Source organism: Tripterygium wilfordii, chromosome 14 (assembly GCF_013401445.1).
Source record: "Tripterygium wilfordii isolate XIE 37 chromosome 14, ASM1340144v1, whole genome shotgun sequence".
Lineage (NCBI taxonomy): Eukaryota > Viridiplantae > Streptophyta > Magnoliopsida > Celastrales > Celastraceae > Tripterygium > Tripterygium wilfordii.
The window spans coordinates 4,800,069-4,816,413 of NC_052245.1; the positions used below are offsets into that span (position 1 = coordinate 4,800,069).

General features: G+C 37.4%; 1 protein-coding gene across 1 annotated transcript; it reads right to left on the minus strand.

Moving 5' to 3' along the window:
* Nucleotides 1-241: 241 nt before the first annotated feature.
* LOC120014711 (clathrin heavy chain 1-like) lies at nucleotides 242-14,483 on the minus strand. Its single transcript, XM_038866744.1, has 30 exons — nucleotides 14,211-14,483; nucleotides 13,643-13,847; nucleotides 11,591-11,679; nucleotides 11,268-11,346; nucleotides 10,973-11,100; nucleotides 10,442-10,540; nucleotides 10,238-10,346; nucleotides 8,608-8,687; nucleotides 8,301-8,528; nucleotides 8,143-8,208; nucleotides 7,669-7,785; nucleotides 7,317-7,514; nucleotides 7,071-7,187; nucleotides 6,853-6,912; nucleotides 6,461-6,547; nucleotides 6,106-6,189; nucleotides 5,876-6,010; nucleotides 5,709-5,771; nucleotides 5,500-5,604; nucleotides 5,312-5,424; nucleotides 4,958-5,210; nucleotides 4,720-4,856; nucleotides 4,363-4,641; nucleotides 3,273-4,275; nucleotides 2,449-2,934; nucleotides 2,174-2,344; nucleotides 1,896-2,081; nucleotides 1,394-1,516; nucleotides 1,149-1,259; nucleotides 242-868 (listed from the first exon to the last, which is right to left on the minus strand). The coding sequence occupies exons 1-30, from the start codon at nucleotides 14,253-14,255 to the stop codon at nucleotides 707-709; spliced, it is 5,118 nt and encodes a 1,705-aa protein (XP_038722672.1). The 5' UTR covers nucleotides 14,256-14,483; the 3' UTR covers nucleotides 242-706.
* Nucleotides 14,484-16,345: the final 1,862 nt, after the last annotated feature.

Sequence of the window (16,345 nt, forward strand, 5' to 3'; positions counted from 1 at the left end):
TGAAGAAGAAAAAAAATATTTACTTATTTAATTAGAAACTTATAAGTTTACATCAATATAGTGAAGTGAACTAGCTTCAGGGAAATAAATATTACTCGCATCTCAATGTGTTTTGCCATACTTGTTAAATTTATATTTATACATTCTCTTTGGAAAGAAAAAAAGATCAAACGAAGAGGTAGAAAAAGGAGAGAATTTAAAGAATGAAAAAGGTGAAGAAAAATTCTCTGATGCTCTGTGCTTTGAGATGTAAGAAGCCACCACAATACATTGATAAACAAAAACGCATAACTTACAGTATTCCATCTGGACCATCTCAAAATAAAGAGGACTGAAACATGTCACAAAAAGATGGACTAAACATATCTCAAAGCAGCATAATAAACCCAAAAACATATCCTAGTTTTTTTTTATCCACAACAAAAAAAACAAAGAGGATGTTTTTGGATTTTTTTTTTTATTCTTGGTGTATTTTTTGGTCTACCAGCAGCCAAAAATGCCTCTAATACAAAAGAATATTAAAATACATATCCACACACCTAATATAAGACCAAAAATGCTTTTATTATTTCAACTAAATCACAACGGCAAAAAGGATAGATGGTACACAACCAAGGAAACACCGCAGAATGGAATGGTGCACAGCTGGGTCACTTTTCTTGGTGCAAATTTTTCACAACCGAATTCCTACTTCAAAATGGCTTCGTCAGTAGTTTCCCATAGGTGGCATGCCAAAAGGTGGCATTGGAGGCATTCCCATACCTCCCATGGGTGGAGGCGGAGCAAAACCACCACCCATTCCAGGTCCTCCCATGCCTGGCATTGGTGGCGCAGGCAAAGCAAGAGGCAGTAACTGAGCATACATGTTCTGAAACAGCAAACATATATCCCAATCAGTTGACAAAAATTTCATACCCATAAAACGGTGAATTCAAAATCCATGTGCATGGGTCAGTTCTTATTATATGAGCAGCAACTATATCATTCACATTAATGTGCTTAATTCATATTTCATTCGCACAGATGTGCTTAATTTATGGTGTCAACTCTGTCCTCTAAGACAATATGGGCAGTCAGATACTGAAAAAGGAATTCAAGAAACAAAAATGTCATGATGCTATGAAAAAGAGGGCTCGAAAGCAATTAACCTGCTGTGCAATCACATCCTTGTCTTCCTGCTCTTTAACCTTAACTTCTTTGAGAGCCTCTATTTTGTCCTTCACAAGTTCATCAACTTTGCCTGTGTATTCACGAATAAACTGCAAGGAAATGAAGGTAAGCAAATAATCATACACAAACGGAAGCTATGCATTCAAAATGCAACTAGCTAGGCTCCACCACCCAGGTATATTAGACATGTATATCAACATAATTAAAGAATCAAATGAATCACCTGTAACAGATATGGGAATGAAAAGTCAATCATATTGTTAAACCAGGCAAGCTCTAGAGCAACGTCTGGTCGTATTAAATCATAACAAACGAAGAGGCATGATGCGAAGCATTCCTTCTTGCCCTGCACAGACACATCCATACAAAAGTCAATTGAAAATTTGAAATGCTAGACAAAACAGAGTAACAGAGCCTAACGGAAAGTGTATGAACCCAATATATATAGACAAAGGAGCTGCAACAACTAAATCCAATAATACAATCTGACATTGATGGCTGACCATGTATTCAAATCCTAGAGCTTCTATTTTCAAAAGCAAATTAGTCAGACCAAATACTCTTCGTTACATTAGTATTATAATGTAAAGCCTTTTTATCTATGTTTTCAAGGGGTAGAATAAGGCGAATCTACAAAATATTCAAGGCTTCAAATTCCCAGTTAAATATGGATGTAAATATGTCGTAAATACAAGCACATATATCATATAGACCAAGTCAGGTACCTGCTCAATGAAATAAACAAGCAACTCCTCTGCAAGTTCACGATCACCAGATTGTGAAGCTGTCTCCATGGCATCCTTGTAAAGTTTATCTTTCTTTGACAAAGCAATGGACTGCTTCCACCGGCCAGCTTTTTTGTAAATATAAGCAGCAACCCGTCTCATTTCAAGAAGCTCGTGTTTCTCAATCTGTAAAAATACAGCAAAGGCTTATAAAATTGTAACCTCAAATCAAAATACTGTGAAATGAGAACCACAATGCTTAAAAATATATGCCCCACTTTCTGTGCAAGGCCAATCTGGTCAAAGTTGTCATGAAATTCAATTGATTCACGCAATCTCTCATAGTCTTCCTCCTCTATATATATCTCATTCAAAGCCTCGTTTACAGCAGACACATTGTTGCTCTGAACTGCAATCATGTATGGCTTCACCAGACGCAGGTGACCAGCCTGAAAGTTCAAAAACAAAAAACAAAAATAAGAAAGAGTTAGAGCAGTATGATTAAATCTCATGCAAACTCGTCAACAAAAATGATAGGCCAACAAAGACAAACCTTCCGCATGATGTCAACAACACGTGTATGATCAACCCGAAGTGCCAGCACATTAAGAACATCATTTATAAGATCGGGATGTTCTTGCAGGTAAAAATGCACTGCCTTGTAGTATAGCTCCACATTAGCAACTTTGACCACCACGTCTTTGAATTGCATGTGATCCCATGCTTCAGGGGAATGGTTCATTATAGTCGTCGCAGCATTGTCAAATTCATCATATTGTATGTACAAATAAGTTAGCTCTTTCCAATGCTGTTGTTCATCGCAAGCTCGTATAAGCTTGGGGATATTGAGACGTGTTGAGAACAATTTGATGTGCTCCATAAGCTTCTCAGGACGATATCTAGCATATAGAACTCCCAATTCGGTGAAAATGCCCATGTGTGCGCGTTCTAGCCCTAGACCACTCTCCATGAGAGAAATTAACTCGTTGAAGCATCCTCTGTTCTGGTAATATTCGCTGACCTCCTCCAAATCATCAACCTAGAGAATACACAACAGATCATAAAATTGAGGAAAATACATGAAGTACAATCATACAAAATGCCGAGTACAGAACAAAGAAACAAGCAAATATAGGTTAAAATGCTTAAATGTGGAAGAACACCAAAAATAAAGTTCTCATTGTCAAGAGAGCTCATTCTGAATAATTACAGTAAGATATAGATTATGAATTCAACTAAAAATGGAGCCTGAGGCATTCTTTCGCATGGTTTTGACTTCCAAATGGGTAAAAACACTAGTTAATCGGAAAAATAGATGCACATATCATACAAAAAAAAAAAGGAAAACACAAATCAACACGGAACTGAATCAATTACCTGTACAATAATGTTGAGTCCACAAATCTGAGCCAAACGGAACTCCTCCGCATCAACACAAGCAAAGCAAACTTCCTTCCATGTCTTCGCACTGTTTGCTTTGCGTGCTGCATCAACGGCACCCTGAAACTGTTTCAACTTCACAAGTGTGCAAGCCAACTTGGCCCAGTTTGATATAAATGCAAATATAATCTTTGCAGCCTCGTATAGGGCATCATCATACAAGCGATCACCAACATTTTGAAGATTGGCTACATTCGGCATAAGAATAAATTCTTCAATATCACTCAATCTATCAATCTTGGCATAGGCAAAGATGAGCTCACTGTCTACCTTGGGCTCCTTCGTTTTCTGCCTAACCATTAGAAGGTACCTCACCAAGTCATGGTAGACATTTGCATCCTCCGCAGCACGAATAACCTCCAAGAATTGAGAAGCGTCTTCCGCACGAATAAATGACTCAATTGCATCGCTCACCAGCCCCTCTCTAAGCTGAGCCTTCGCCACCTGGCTCCAAACTGCATCTTCTTCAACGCGGAATGCAAATTCCACAGCCCGGTCAATGCTGTGGATGTTATCTAATAAGACATTAACAGCCTGAACATTCAAATTGAACTTCTTAAAAATCGCAAATGCTTCTTCGAAAAGTTGGGCTTCTACAGCTACCTCCCCAACTGCAGGCCCATCAAAGTTATCTAATCTGTTAATATAATCCATAACCCTAGGTGGGTCGGCCTTGATGGCTGTCAAGATGAGCAGGTTCTGTAGATTAAAATTGCCACTGAATGCGGAGTTTTGGAGCACAATCTTTTCCAGGAGTTCAATTAGTTCATGGGGCAAGTCAGCAGTCATAAAAGCTTTAACAGCTGCCGAAACTTGTTCTGGGCTCTTGCTTTCTGGCAAAGCAGTAGATACCACTTGATCAATGAGTTGTCTTCTATATTCATTCTCTGGATCAAGGACCTTCGCCCAAAGATCACCATCCATCCTTTCAACGACATATCTGACATCAAAGTATGACTATGTAAGATGGAAGCACAAATGTTCTGGTACAAAACCAACACAAGTAGAAGCTAAACAAATTGCACACCTGGCTTGCAACTTAAACAAAGAGTTCTTGTTTGTCACATTAATAAGTTCATCATCACATTGTCCTCTACGGTAAGCCACAACAGCCAAAGTGGGATCACGTTTCTCACAGTACTTGCCCACAACCCGTGAGTCATAGTAAGGGTTGGTTGTAAGGAAGTGCTCAGGATTGTTATTGCTCTCAATAATAATTTTACCCAGGGCATTGTGGACATGCACATCTTGGCTTCCCTCACTCACAAGATGCTCCAAGAACTGAGTGAGTAATCGAAGTCGATTTCTGGAAAGCAGAAGCAAAGCATGAGAACAATTTCAGCTGAGAAAAAGAAGTAGAAAAGGAGGATGAAACCTCAATCACCTCTTCTCACACTGCTCCACAAGCGGCTCAACAGGAAGCAACGAACGGACAGAGAGAATCAGTCCTTTGATAAAATCTTCTGGGCATTCATCATCCAGCAGCTGCCCCACGACTAAAGGAGCATTTCCAGGGTTCACCTATCAACAGAGGCATATAGATTCCCATATAATCAGAAGAGTGTGTCACAACATGTGATAGTTAATGCTACCATGCATCTTTAAAGAAATAAATACATTACCTTCTGAACATAACCTTCAATATAACGAAGCATGTTGTTGGAATACAAGTAGTGAGTGAGATCAGGAACAAAACCAAAACGGTCACAAACATTGATCAATGGTCGTGCATCTGGAAGCTTGGCTTCCATCAGAAAGTTCTTCGTCTTTTCAGGATCATAAAAATTTGATTCTCTGGTAACCCGCTCAACCTCCTTTATTTGCCCAGTCTTGGCGGCAGCCTCAATGTACTTGAAATGTATATCAGGATCCTCACTGTCCCATTTGTCAAAGGAAAACAGTTCATTCGTAATTAAAATTTGTAAGCAACCATGTGTGAAACAATGAAACAAGGACATTAACAACTGAAAGATCACCTGGAACTCAAATATGACCCAAGGAAAAAGTACAACCCCTCAAATGACTTGAATTGCTCAAAAATCTTAATGCATGCATCAACACCCAACTGCTCACAATATTCTTTTGCAACCTGCAAGAATCATTTAAATTAGCCAAAGTAAATATGCAAAGATATCATCCGCTCGTCAGATATTAAAAGATGTACCTGCACAATTATCTGAAGATTGCCTCTCAGATTGACAAGAAGGAGGTCCTTCATGCACTCCAAAGCCCATTCCCGTGAAAGAGTCCCAAAAAATTCAACAAGTGCCTGTAAAGGAAGAAGCACCCATTCACAACCAGGCAAGATTGACTTCTGCAGATACGTGATGTAGCAGTATATTTTAATACAGCACGATACTGTACATCATATACCTGAGGCTCAATTGCATGAGTATTTACGATGACACGTTTAATATCAGGCAACTCCGAATAGTGCTGCATATGATTAGAAAGCCAATGATAAATAAAAAATTACATACATTTAAAAATGCCGATTATTGATAAATAAAGAAATGGGAAGCAGCAAATGAATTAATTACCTGCAAAGCTCGCACATAAAGACCAGCCTTTTCACATAGTTGAGCAATACGAGGACGATCATAGTGACTGAACATTCCATTAGCTAAAATAGCATCAGCTACATTGGGGAAAGTTACAAGATTAATTTCCAGGACCTGCATAAAAGAAATTCAGAAATGAACTTGTGCAGATTAGATATAACTACACAGTTCAAGGCCTAGATCAATAAAAAATTGAATACACAAATAACCTTTGTTTGAAGATAACCGTGTTCAGGTAGATTAGGCTTCAAAACATCTAACAGAAATGCAGTTGCTTCACGGATCAAATTCCTCTGGAAAGGACAAGAAAAAATTCATAGTTAAACCAATACAAAGTTATATGGTAGCACCCAATTTTTCCAATTCAGCGGCTTAATCTTCCCAAACTTTTGGGATAAAGGCTTTGATGATGATGATGAGCGGCTTGGTCTTGATTATTAAAAAAATGAAATACAACAACCAACAAAAGTACCTAAATTTCACAATGAAATTGAATTTTGATGACAGTGCATGGCCAAAGAACTTGTGCTACAGCCTAATAATAGAAGATTGTTAGTAAAGGACCTGTAGAAAAAGATCTGTAATGGTGTTGTAATCAACTGGACAGCCTCCCTCCATTTGCGACATCATCAATGCAAAGTTAACAGCTCCCTGACATATAATTCAAAAGGTAAATATCTCGTTGTACTTAAAAGAATAGCTTTGAAATGAGACCTTTATGCAAGAAAAGCAGAGATCGAAAGAAGACTTCCACAACAAACAAACAACTTATGAATCTATTTTTTGAAAAGATGAATTTTTCTCCTGGACTAGCGATTTGTAAGGCTGCATCATGGTAAACATTGTACAAAACTTCAAAATCCAATATACATGACCAAAACATAGATCTATTAATAAATCCAACAAACATTACAACTCTGAAAGGACATATATGAGATTATATCCAGTGTACATACCTGGGGATCTGCACGGAGAATAGTTTGCAGGAGAAACAAATAATCAGGTGTGTACCCAACCTAAGGTAAGAAGGAAAGCACAAAAGGATGAGGCTCCACTCTTATTATAACAAAAGCTACAACTAGGAGAAGGGGTGGGAAACATTCATCCTAGACTTACTTCCCTTCCATCATAACATTTCAAATCAACAAGGCAAGATAAAAACGGTACTGCTTACTTGCTTTGAGTAAATCAAAATTTTGTCAAACTCCCTCCGCTCGGCAAAAGCAGCAACAACTTTTGGTGTTGCTCTAGCCTTGATATATATTTTCAGCGCAAGATCATTATCCACGGTCTGCATCATCCATGATAAAAATGAAAAAACATGAGAAAGCACAATATTTTCCCAAGACAAAGGCCCAGGAATTTCTTAGAGCTCAAAATTTTACTTAAGGAACTTTCACTCTTATATTGCAGGGCAAACCTTCACAAGGTCTCCAAGTTCCTCGCTACATTCCAACTTGTCCTCTGCCAACCAATTCTCCAAAAGATTTTTCTTGTTCTGATTTACAACAAGGCGTGACAGTTCCAACGACTCAAATGCATTAAGCTTTCCTCTTGTTAGAAGAGTACCGAAGTACTGCAGCAGTGGTGGTGTTTGCCCCGCTTGCACAGGAACGCTCTAACACAATGGAAAGATAAAACAGGTTAACCAACTCTGTGCATTGACTATGGAAATATTATTCCTGTGTCACAGAATTTGTAATGAGGATTGTCCAAAAGAAGAACCTAGAACACTGAAGGTAACAGGTTGTATTAAAAAAACCAAAGAAAACCTGAAACTTGGCAACTGTGTCAGGTGTACGAAGGATTCCCTGTGGAGACTCAGCAGCAAGTTCAGCAGCTTCTTTATACTTTGTTTGTGCAAAAAGTTCTTGGAAACGCTGGACAACCTGAGATTTCCAGGACAACAGTCAAAAAAATCTCAGTGCATAATAAAAGCACAAGGAAGTCAAATCATGCATTAAAAAGAAAGCCAATCGAAGTGATAATATGTCACACTGTGAATAATACTTCTTTGCCAAAGAATAGAAAGAAAACATAGACTAAAACAATATTTCAGGACCAACTACCAAGCAAAGAGTGTTAGTATCACTACCATGCATGTGTTGGCAAAATTAATAATGATACTTTTGAAGAAGGATTTGAAGGATCACTTTACAGAGAAATTACGGTCACTTACAATCTGGTAAATTTTATTAAAAAAAAAAAAGATTGGTGAATCTCAGAGGAAAAAGTCTATCAAATACCAGATTCTCTGCTCCAGGAAGGTTCCCTCTTTTCGCGAGATTGACCGCAAGTTCCAGATTGTTCAGCTGAAACAATTATAACCAGTTTAGTATGCTAAATGTCTCATTCATTATTTTGTCCTACCATAAAAGAAGGCAAGCACATAGACATGACATACTTGACCACTGACAAAGGGTACAATTGTTGCTTCATTAACAGTAGCCAGTAAAACCTGGCCTCGCCTATTGATTGCATAGAAACCCCCTGCTGATGAAGCTTCTGCAGTCAAGAATATTGGGTCTGGACTAATTCTATTTCTGTATACAGCTGTAGCTGTCTCCAAATCATAAACAAATAGTAGTCCAAGCTTGGTGATCACGTAAATCAAACTGTACTTTTGGGATACCTGTCAATTGGCATAATCATAATTAAAATACCGTACGTGCATACCCCTGAAAAGGTGCAAAGATCAGCAACCAACAAACCTGCATCGCGACTGGAAAGTCATCAGCAAAATCAGGAGGGAAGAAAAGATCAGCCTGTTTCTTTGTGAATGATGGCTTACCTGCTTAGAAAGTTTAGTTAGAATGAAGTAATATCCAGAGATGAAGAATACAAGACAATAAAGGGACCAAGTTTTGTTATTGGCCTTATTTGTTGTTATTGGATATTGTAACAAAAAAAAAGTTATTTAACAATTACCAGTCCAAAATTCAAAAAAAAATGCCAAACTTTCCATCGAGAGGAGATAAACTATTGCATTAGTTTTGAAATAAAATTTAACTTGATTCAAAAAAAAAAAAAAAAGAAACATATTGCATGCCACACTATCCACAAAAAAACAAATAAGAAAGAAAATAAAAGACAACAAAAGAGCTGAACAACCCTATCAATTTATTTCCAATATCAATTCAGGCATCTCCTTTAAATTCAGGAGCAATCATGCACCCTCTTTGATTAATAGAGGGACATGACAAGACATTTTAATAACCACCTTGCCGATATTGTCTCTTCAAAAATAGCATTCCACAGTTGGGAATTGTAGCCTTTCAAGTTAGAATCAAGGCTTATTTCGACACTAGTTTACTTTATTAAGTGTATTTCACCGTCAATGCCGTAATTTTAGTTAATTTCCGGATAGGAGTCCCAAAGTCTTTACAGCTGTTAGATTAGTTATTTTGTCATTCAATCCAATAAGTTAACTTGTTGGGTTGTGCATTTCACATCATTTATACATATTGTCATATTATAATTTCTAACACTCCCGCTCACATGTGGGCTGGGCTATCCGACGGCCCAATACGTGCACAACAAACGAGACCCAACACTTGGGGCAACAACAAACGAGGCCCAACACTTGGGGCAACAACCAATCACACAAAGGTCCACACTTTAGGCAACAATAAATGGGGGTTTAAATTGCAGAAGGTAAAGTTTAAACCCAAGACCTCTTGCTCCAAAACCATGTTAAGATTAATTTTTCTTTTGGTAACCGAAAATTCCCCAGCTCAGTATGCCTGCTAAATAGCTGGGCCAGCTCCAATCTTGGGCCGCCAACCCAGCCCGCTCCATGCTAGCGACATCAAGATTAGTTACTTTGCCATTCAACCCGATAAGTTAACTTGTTGGGTTGTACATTTCACATTATTTATACCTATTCTAACAACAACAATACAAATACTGCCCTTTTTATAGCAAGTGAACCTTTTCTTTTACAAATAAAACTATAAAAGAACAAAGACACATTTTCAGCAATTTTTTCTCGAGACCATGCCATCCAAAGAACCCTTGTAGATTTAATGCCAGAACTTGGCACAACATTTAGATATTAATTGTTCTTCCTCTCCTCCACCACTCTTAGTCCTCCAATTAAGCATCTTTTAGAATCTAGTATTACTATCCCAGTCTTCAAAAGTTTCCAATTTTCAAAGCCAACAAAATCATTACCTTAACCTAGTTCCGAAATCAACAAGATCCCATAACACTACTGCCCATAGGTACCAGTTTCAAGTCGCAAATGGATTGTAACAGCCCCAAGCAGTAAACAAACAAACATCACAATAGACAGACAACTTCATTACAAACATCACGCTGTTCAAAAAAGATTAAGTTTACCAGGCTGGGCACCAAGCTCTATCACATGTAACTTTGATGTAATCTGCCCAGCATTAAAGGTCTTGGTAGCAAAAGATATGAGAACAGAAGGATTCTCATTCCCCGGGACCTGTTTTAAAGCAAAAATAAACAAACAAATATAGCCTGAATAAAACTTTTAAACAGACAATTCCAGAAAGCAAGGGAGGTTATTTAAGTTTCAACCTTAAATTGTGCAAATGCTGCAGCATGTGCCTCCAGAGCTTGACTACGCTGCTGATCAACAGAGAAAAGCTGCATGTTTCCCTTAACCAATTGTTGGCGCTATAAAGAAAACAGAATCAGGAGGTCAATTGATCATCAACATAAACTTTTAATATGATGGAGCTGTGTATAGGGCACAGATGAAGATCACACAACCAATATAAAAACTAAAAGACAACAAGGCAGTCAATCAAAGCCTGCATCCTTCTTTTTGAGGTACAGTGCAAACTTATTAAATGGAATTCCCAACAATTTTGACAATCAAATCAATACATGTGGAAAACCCGGGCAGTAAAATTCTATAAGATTTCAGGATAGCAATTAGGTAAACAGGCATACGCTAACCCGTTGTCACTGCATTCAAGAATGTAAAGCACTAGCACTACTATTCTCTATTTTATTTTGCATAAAGTTTCATCTCTTAAAATTATTCGAAAAAGTATCATTAGAATACAATTTTTGAAAGCAGCACCACCGGAAGCAGTACAATACCTCAGGTGAACCAGGTGCAATTCCAATCAAAACCAACCACTTCTCTGTGGGATCGCATCGATAGTTTATTATCTGATTGTTTGCCAAATTTGCTGTTCTCTCAAACACCTTTGCAGGTTCAGAATCCCCTACACGTGATAACCAGTAGAATAAATAACATGAACAACATTTGAGCATGCCAAGTGTGCTAACATCACACATAAATCCATTCCCCAGAATCAGAAACCGTAAGAATCCTAAGAAATAGAACCTCAAGAAAGTAACTTAGTTGTCTAAAGAAAAAGGTCTCTTTTACCTTCAATTGACCAATGATATACAGATGTCTGTGTGACTAGGCCCAACATCTTTGGTGTGATCCACTTCCAAAAGACAATCTATACATGAAACATTGAAACTTAGCCCAACAAACAAAAGTAATCATTTCCCATTATGAAAATAATTTCTTCCATTATCTTCGGGTACATAGCAGTCTGGAATGTGGCTATGGGTTTATGGTAGTTGAACCAAAACATTAACAATGGGAAAAACAAGCTTACCCCCGAGCCCACAACCAGTGGCGGTAATGTACATCAACTCATTTTAAATAAAATAAACAAATAAGCTTTTAAAGATCCTCACCTGCTCAGGCATCTGATGTGATTTCACCTTCGCCTTCATCTCAATGTTAAATATCTGTAAGTGATCTTGGGTAGTTCCCGGAAGTTGAGCTACATTCAAAAAAGACAAAATAAAATTACCTTATAAATATAAAAGAAATAACAACGTCATAGTATGAATTCCCCCATACCCAGGAACTTCTCAATATAGTTATGCGATTAGTATTTTATATGAAATTTCTTTCTTTTAGGAACAATTAAAATTCTATTCAACAAAATGGTACAAGTTAACAAAGAAACTCTGCTCACAAGCACTCAGTATACTCAAAATGTGAACTAAAGAAATACCTGAAAGAAATGTGAACCAAAACAACAATAACAGTATGACAAAAAGTACAAGCTTGGCCAGATGAATATCAGACCAGTAATATATATTTTTACCAATGTCACCATCATATTATCACCACCAGCATTGCAATCAAGGTCCAAATAACAGAATCAGAATGGGAAAAGGATGAGAGTCCAGAAAGAAAAATTGAGCACCACATTACACAGGATTTCTATAAAGAGATTAGTTAACAACTTAACATTCTCTGGAAATGAACAGGAAAGTTAATATTTCAGCAGACAAACTACCTCCTTAATAGATAAACTACATTCTATAACTGTAAGATTCCTATATCCCAGCCCACCCACCCCACCACCAAAAGTAGAAAAACTTCCCCATGGAGTTTAATGCATCGTTGTTATGCATAAACCACAACAAGGAGGAATAAATACCCATGACTTACCATAAGGATGTACCAATCAGCAAACTATATTAGCATACAGTCGGACTACCAAGTATGACTTAAGCTGACATTTGGTAGGCGAATTCCACCCGGAAAGTGAATGATGAATGATCAATTCCAGGTAAACCAGGAATTCCATTGTTCGGTTGCAATGCGGACAAATGAACAGAATTCTCAGTTCTCAGTTGCGCTAATTTCAGGAATTCAAGGTTCCAGACTCAAAGTCCAGAATGCACAATTCTGGTTTTTTATGGAATTGTCACCACAAGTCAAATGACCTCAAAGCCCTTATATTTATTTTTCAGCCTTTCACACTAAGTATACACTATAAAATGTCATATTATTATATATTAATTTTGCATATGAAATTATATATATTAAACTAAAATGTCATTCAATACAAAATATACCTATATATATATAAAAAAAAAACCCATGTTAACATCAGTCGGTAATTACATGTTATATCGTCGACGTCACATTAATTCATTGCTTGTGTAAGAGGAGAGGGAAACTTGTCTTTCAATTCATATTCTTTCCATTCCCAAATGCATTATTGCACATCAAACATAGGAATTCAAATTTCCATCGTAATTCCTTGATGTATGATGTATCACATCATGAATTCTTTTACCATTCTCGTTCCCCTTTTAGTTTCGATTCCCATTCCCATTTGCAACCAAATACTGTGCAAGCAGAGATACAGGTCATTATAACACTAATTTACAAATAAGACTCTTTCCAGCCCAATGCAGCGAACAGTAACCTATTCTTTGGGTAACCGAGAACAACTCAACAGGCGTGCCCTTTGGACAGCGCACTAAGCCCAAAATCGGGCCGGCTAGGTATGCGCAAATCCGCTCGACAGATTAGTTGGGCTAAGGCCTAGCACAAACCACTTGAAAATAGCTATGTCAGCTTAGAATCAAACTCCCAACCTTGCGCAAGATTCTACGCCCTAAGTATGGAAAGATAACCAGCTAGGCTATCAACAAGTGGTTTAGCTAACGGTAACTACTTGAGAGCAAAAACTGATAAGACAAATAAAATATAAGGATGCCCGAAAAAATCCCTATTCCAACTAGTTGTTCATATAAGAACCAAAGTGTACTTACAAGCAAATATATCTTGTTAGCTCATGTGCTAAGGTGACAGTAAGGATCATCCATGATCCAACTAGATATAAATCAAAAAGTAAAATTCAACAAACAGCAACAGAAAGAATACAAATCCATAACAGCTGAATGCAGATACACAATCCCAACGAAAATGAATTAACCTACCTTTCAGAGCAAGGATTCCTGAGTTTGGATTCATGAGAGCTGAATCTGCCGTAATAGGCCTCCTCAAAGGCTGCATTGGCATATTCATGTCAATAATGACAACGCTATTCTGAGGGGCTGTTTCCCGTACACAAATATATTTATCGGATTCCATCGTAACATTTGTAAATGTGATAAATTGCTGACTAATCCCGACGCTTGGCAACTGCAAATACATCAGATCGCACAAACTCACAATTCAGCTCCTCAGTAATGCATGGAATATTAAAGAACGCGAACAAATTAGAGTATGCGTCAATGATAACAAGATTTTTGCAGAGCTAAGATTCATAACAACTCTGACACACACTAAGCTTCGCGAACACAATAAATATCGAAAATCGAACTGAATCACAACAAGTCATGACACTCAGTACTAAAACATACTGATCTTAAACTACTAAGATTCTGCAATAACAATTTCGGTATTCCACACAATTACATATCTTAATTCAGCTAATAAAAAGGAAAAATAAATGGAGCGAGCAAAAAAAGCAAATAGCTAACGAGCAAACGAGAGAACACTTACAGTTAAGACCTCTTTCATGGCAATCGGGGCGTTCGCGGCAGCCATGGTTGCTCAGGGAGACTTCTGAATATCGACAAATCAGATCTGCGGAATTCTCAATAGAAAGTCAAAACCAAAACTCAAAATCGGGGATTCAAATCGCTGCGAGATCCCGAGCAGCGACGGAACCCTAAAACTCTTGCTCAAGCAAAGACACAAAGATCTACAGGGGGAAAAGAAGAAAAAGAGAGGGACATGAGAGAGTAGTGACAGGAAATGGAATGAAATATTCAAATATCAAATAACAAAAAGCAGAGATCTCAACTTTAAATATTTTAAAAAAAATATATTATCCTACAACAGAAAGTACGTGTTTAAGTGTGGGCTTTGCGGTGTTTATGGTAAATTGGTAATGCGTTTATTACATTATTGATAAAAATTGCCTTAATTTGGTTTTATGGGTCGGGTATGGGGCCCGGTCTTGATAAGCATTTCGGGTTGTAATAAGTTTTATCGCCAAAACCCAAAATACGTGTAGTTATGAAGGGATTTTAATCAAATGCCTAATATTGAAAACTCACCAAATTTTAAAAAAAAATCAATTAAAAATAATTGACTTCCTTTCCATATAACTTAATTGAAGATTAGTCATTGTATTTTTAAGATACAAATTACTGAATTTTGTAATTAATTTATAGTTTGAATTCATAGACGCCGTAAAAAAAAATATTCGTCCCAAAAATACTTAACCTATTAGCTGAAAAATATGAAGAACAGTGTTAATCTCGTAGCAAAACCTTTTATTGCGTAATTTTAAATTTTCTTTCTATTACAAAGAATAATATGGCATGGTTTGTGTGGTGAGATCATGGAATAATACAACAGTTTTAGTTGGACAAAATATATCTATAATAGAAAAAGGGGGAAAAAATTGGAAGATCTCATCATTCAAGTGGAAGATCATTTGTGGAAGCATACAAATAACTTTTACTATTGGTGTTGACTCAGTGTCCATGTATGGATGGATTTTACGTGGAAGACAATATAAAGTTTTTTTTCTCCATGGTCATCGATTAGAATTGACATGTATAGGAACCCCCACTACACAACTTGTAGAAACCAATGCCTAACAAATATTATAGTAGTTCGTAGACTGGTAAGAAAAGTTGAGTGACAATGCACTTACAGAGCATTTGATTGCTAATCCAATGAGTGTGAGTGCGAGTGTGAGTGTGAGTGTGAGTGTGAGGCGAGCTTGAGGCTAGTGTGTGTCAGGTGAGTATGAGGTGAACATTATTATGTTTGTTATGAAATGAAAAATGAGCATGAGTTTTAGAATTTTAATTGTACAATTTCCATACTACCCAATTTTTTGTACAAAAAATAAGAATAGATTAATTTAATGGTTGTGATTACTTCTTAACAAGGGGTATAATAGTATTTTGAGTATCAAACTCATTCTCCCCCTGTGGAGGTTAGCCAATCTCACCATTTTAGTGAGGTTTGCTAATCTCATAAGGAGAGAATAAGGATGGGATGAGTTTGGGATTCCACCCTCCCAAACTTAACCAAACGAGGAAATGAGTGATTCTTACCATCAGCTCGCCTCATTCCCCCCTCAAAATGTCAACCAAATGTCTCGTTAGATAAAATGTGTTACCCACCCAAGTAATCACATAGGAGATTAGAGGAAAAACCAAAAGAAAGACTAAATTTGTGAATTTTCACTGTGTATTGCAACTTCTGTGATAAGTACAACCCTAGAATTGATACATCAACCTCTCTCTTGCACGAAGAATCCTAACATATTCTATCACGATCAGGGCAAAAGTTTTCATCTTATAGTCGCACTGACATACTCTTGGTGGAGAGCCATCGATAGTGTGTATGGAGGGAATAGGTGGTGATGATCTACAATCAGTAAGAATGGAGGCATCTGAAGTCATATGGTGAGAGGCTCCAGAGTCAAAAATCCAAGAAAGAGACATACCAGTGGCAAAGTAGGCAGAGGAACTACCAGAATTAGAGGAGACAGACATCTAATCCATACGCTATTGAACCTTCTAAAGCTGTTGTTGAATGCTCAGAGATCAATAAAAGGCAGAGGAGTGACAGAGGCAGTGGAGGCACGGCGACCACAACCACGGGGTCCCACT

What these genes read in the sequence shown, in the direction of transcription:
- LOC120014711 (XM_038866744.1), bottom strand. Translation starts at nt 14,255, where the DNA reads ATGGCTGCCGCGAACGCCCCGATTGCCATGAAAGAGGTCTTAACT. An exon ending in TACCCTTTGTCAGTGGTCAA is followed by an intron (nt 8,209 to 8,300) that starts GTATGTCATGTC and finishes TAATTGTTTCAG; the next exon opens with CTGAACAATCTGGAACTTGC. An exon ending in TTCCTGGAGCAGAGAATCTG is followed by an intron (nt 7,786 to 8,142) that starts GTATTTGATAGA and finishes TGGAAATCTCAG; the next exon opens with GTTGTCCAGCGTTTCCAAGA.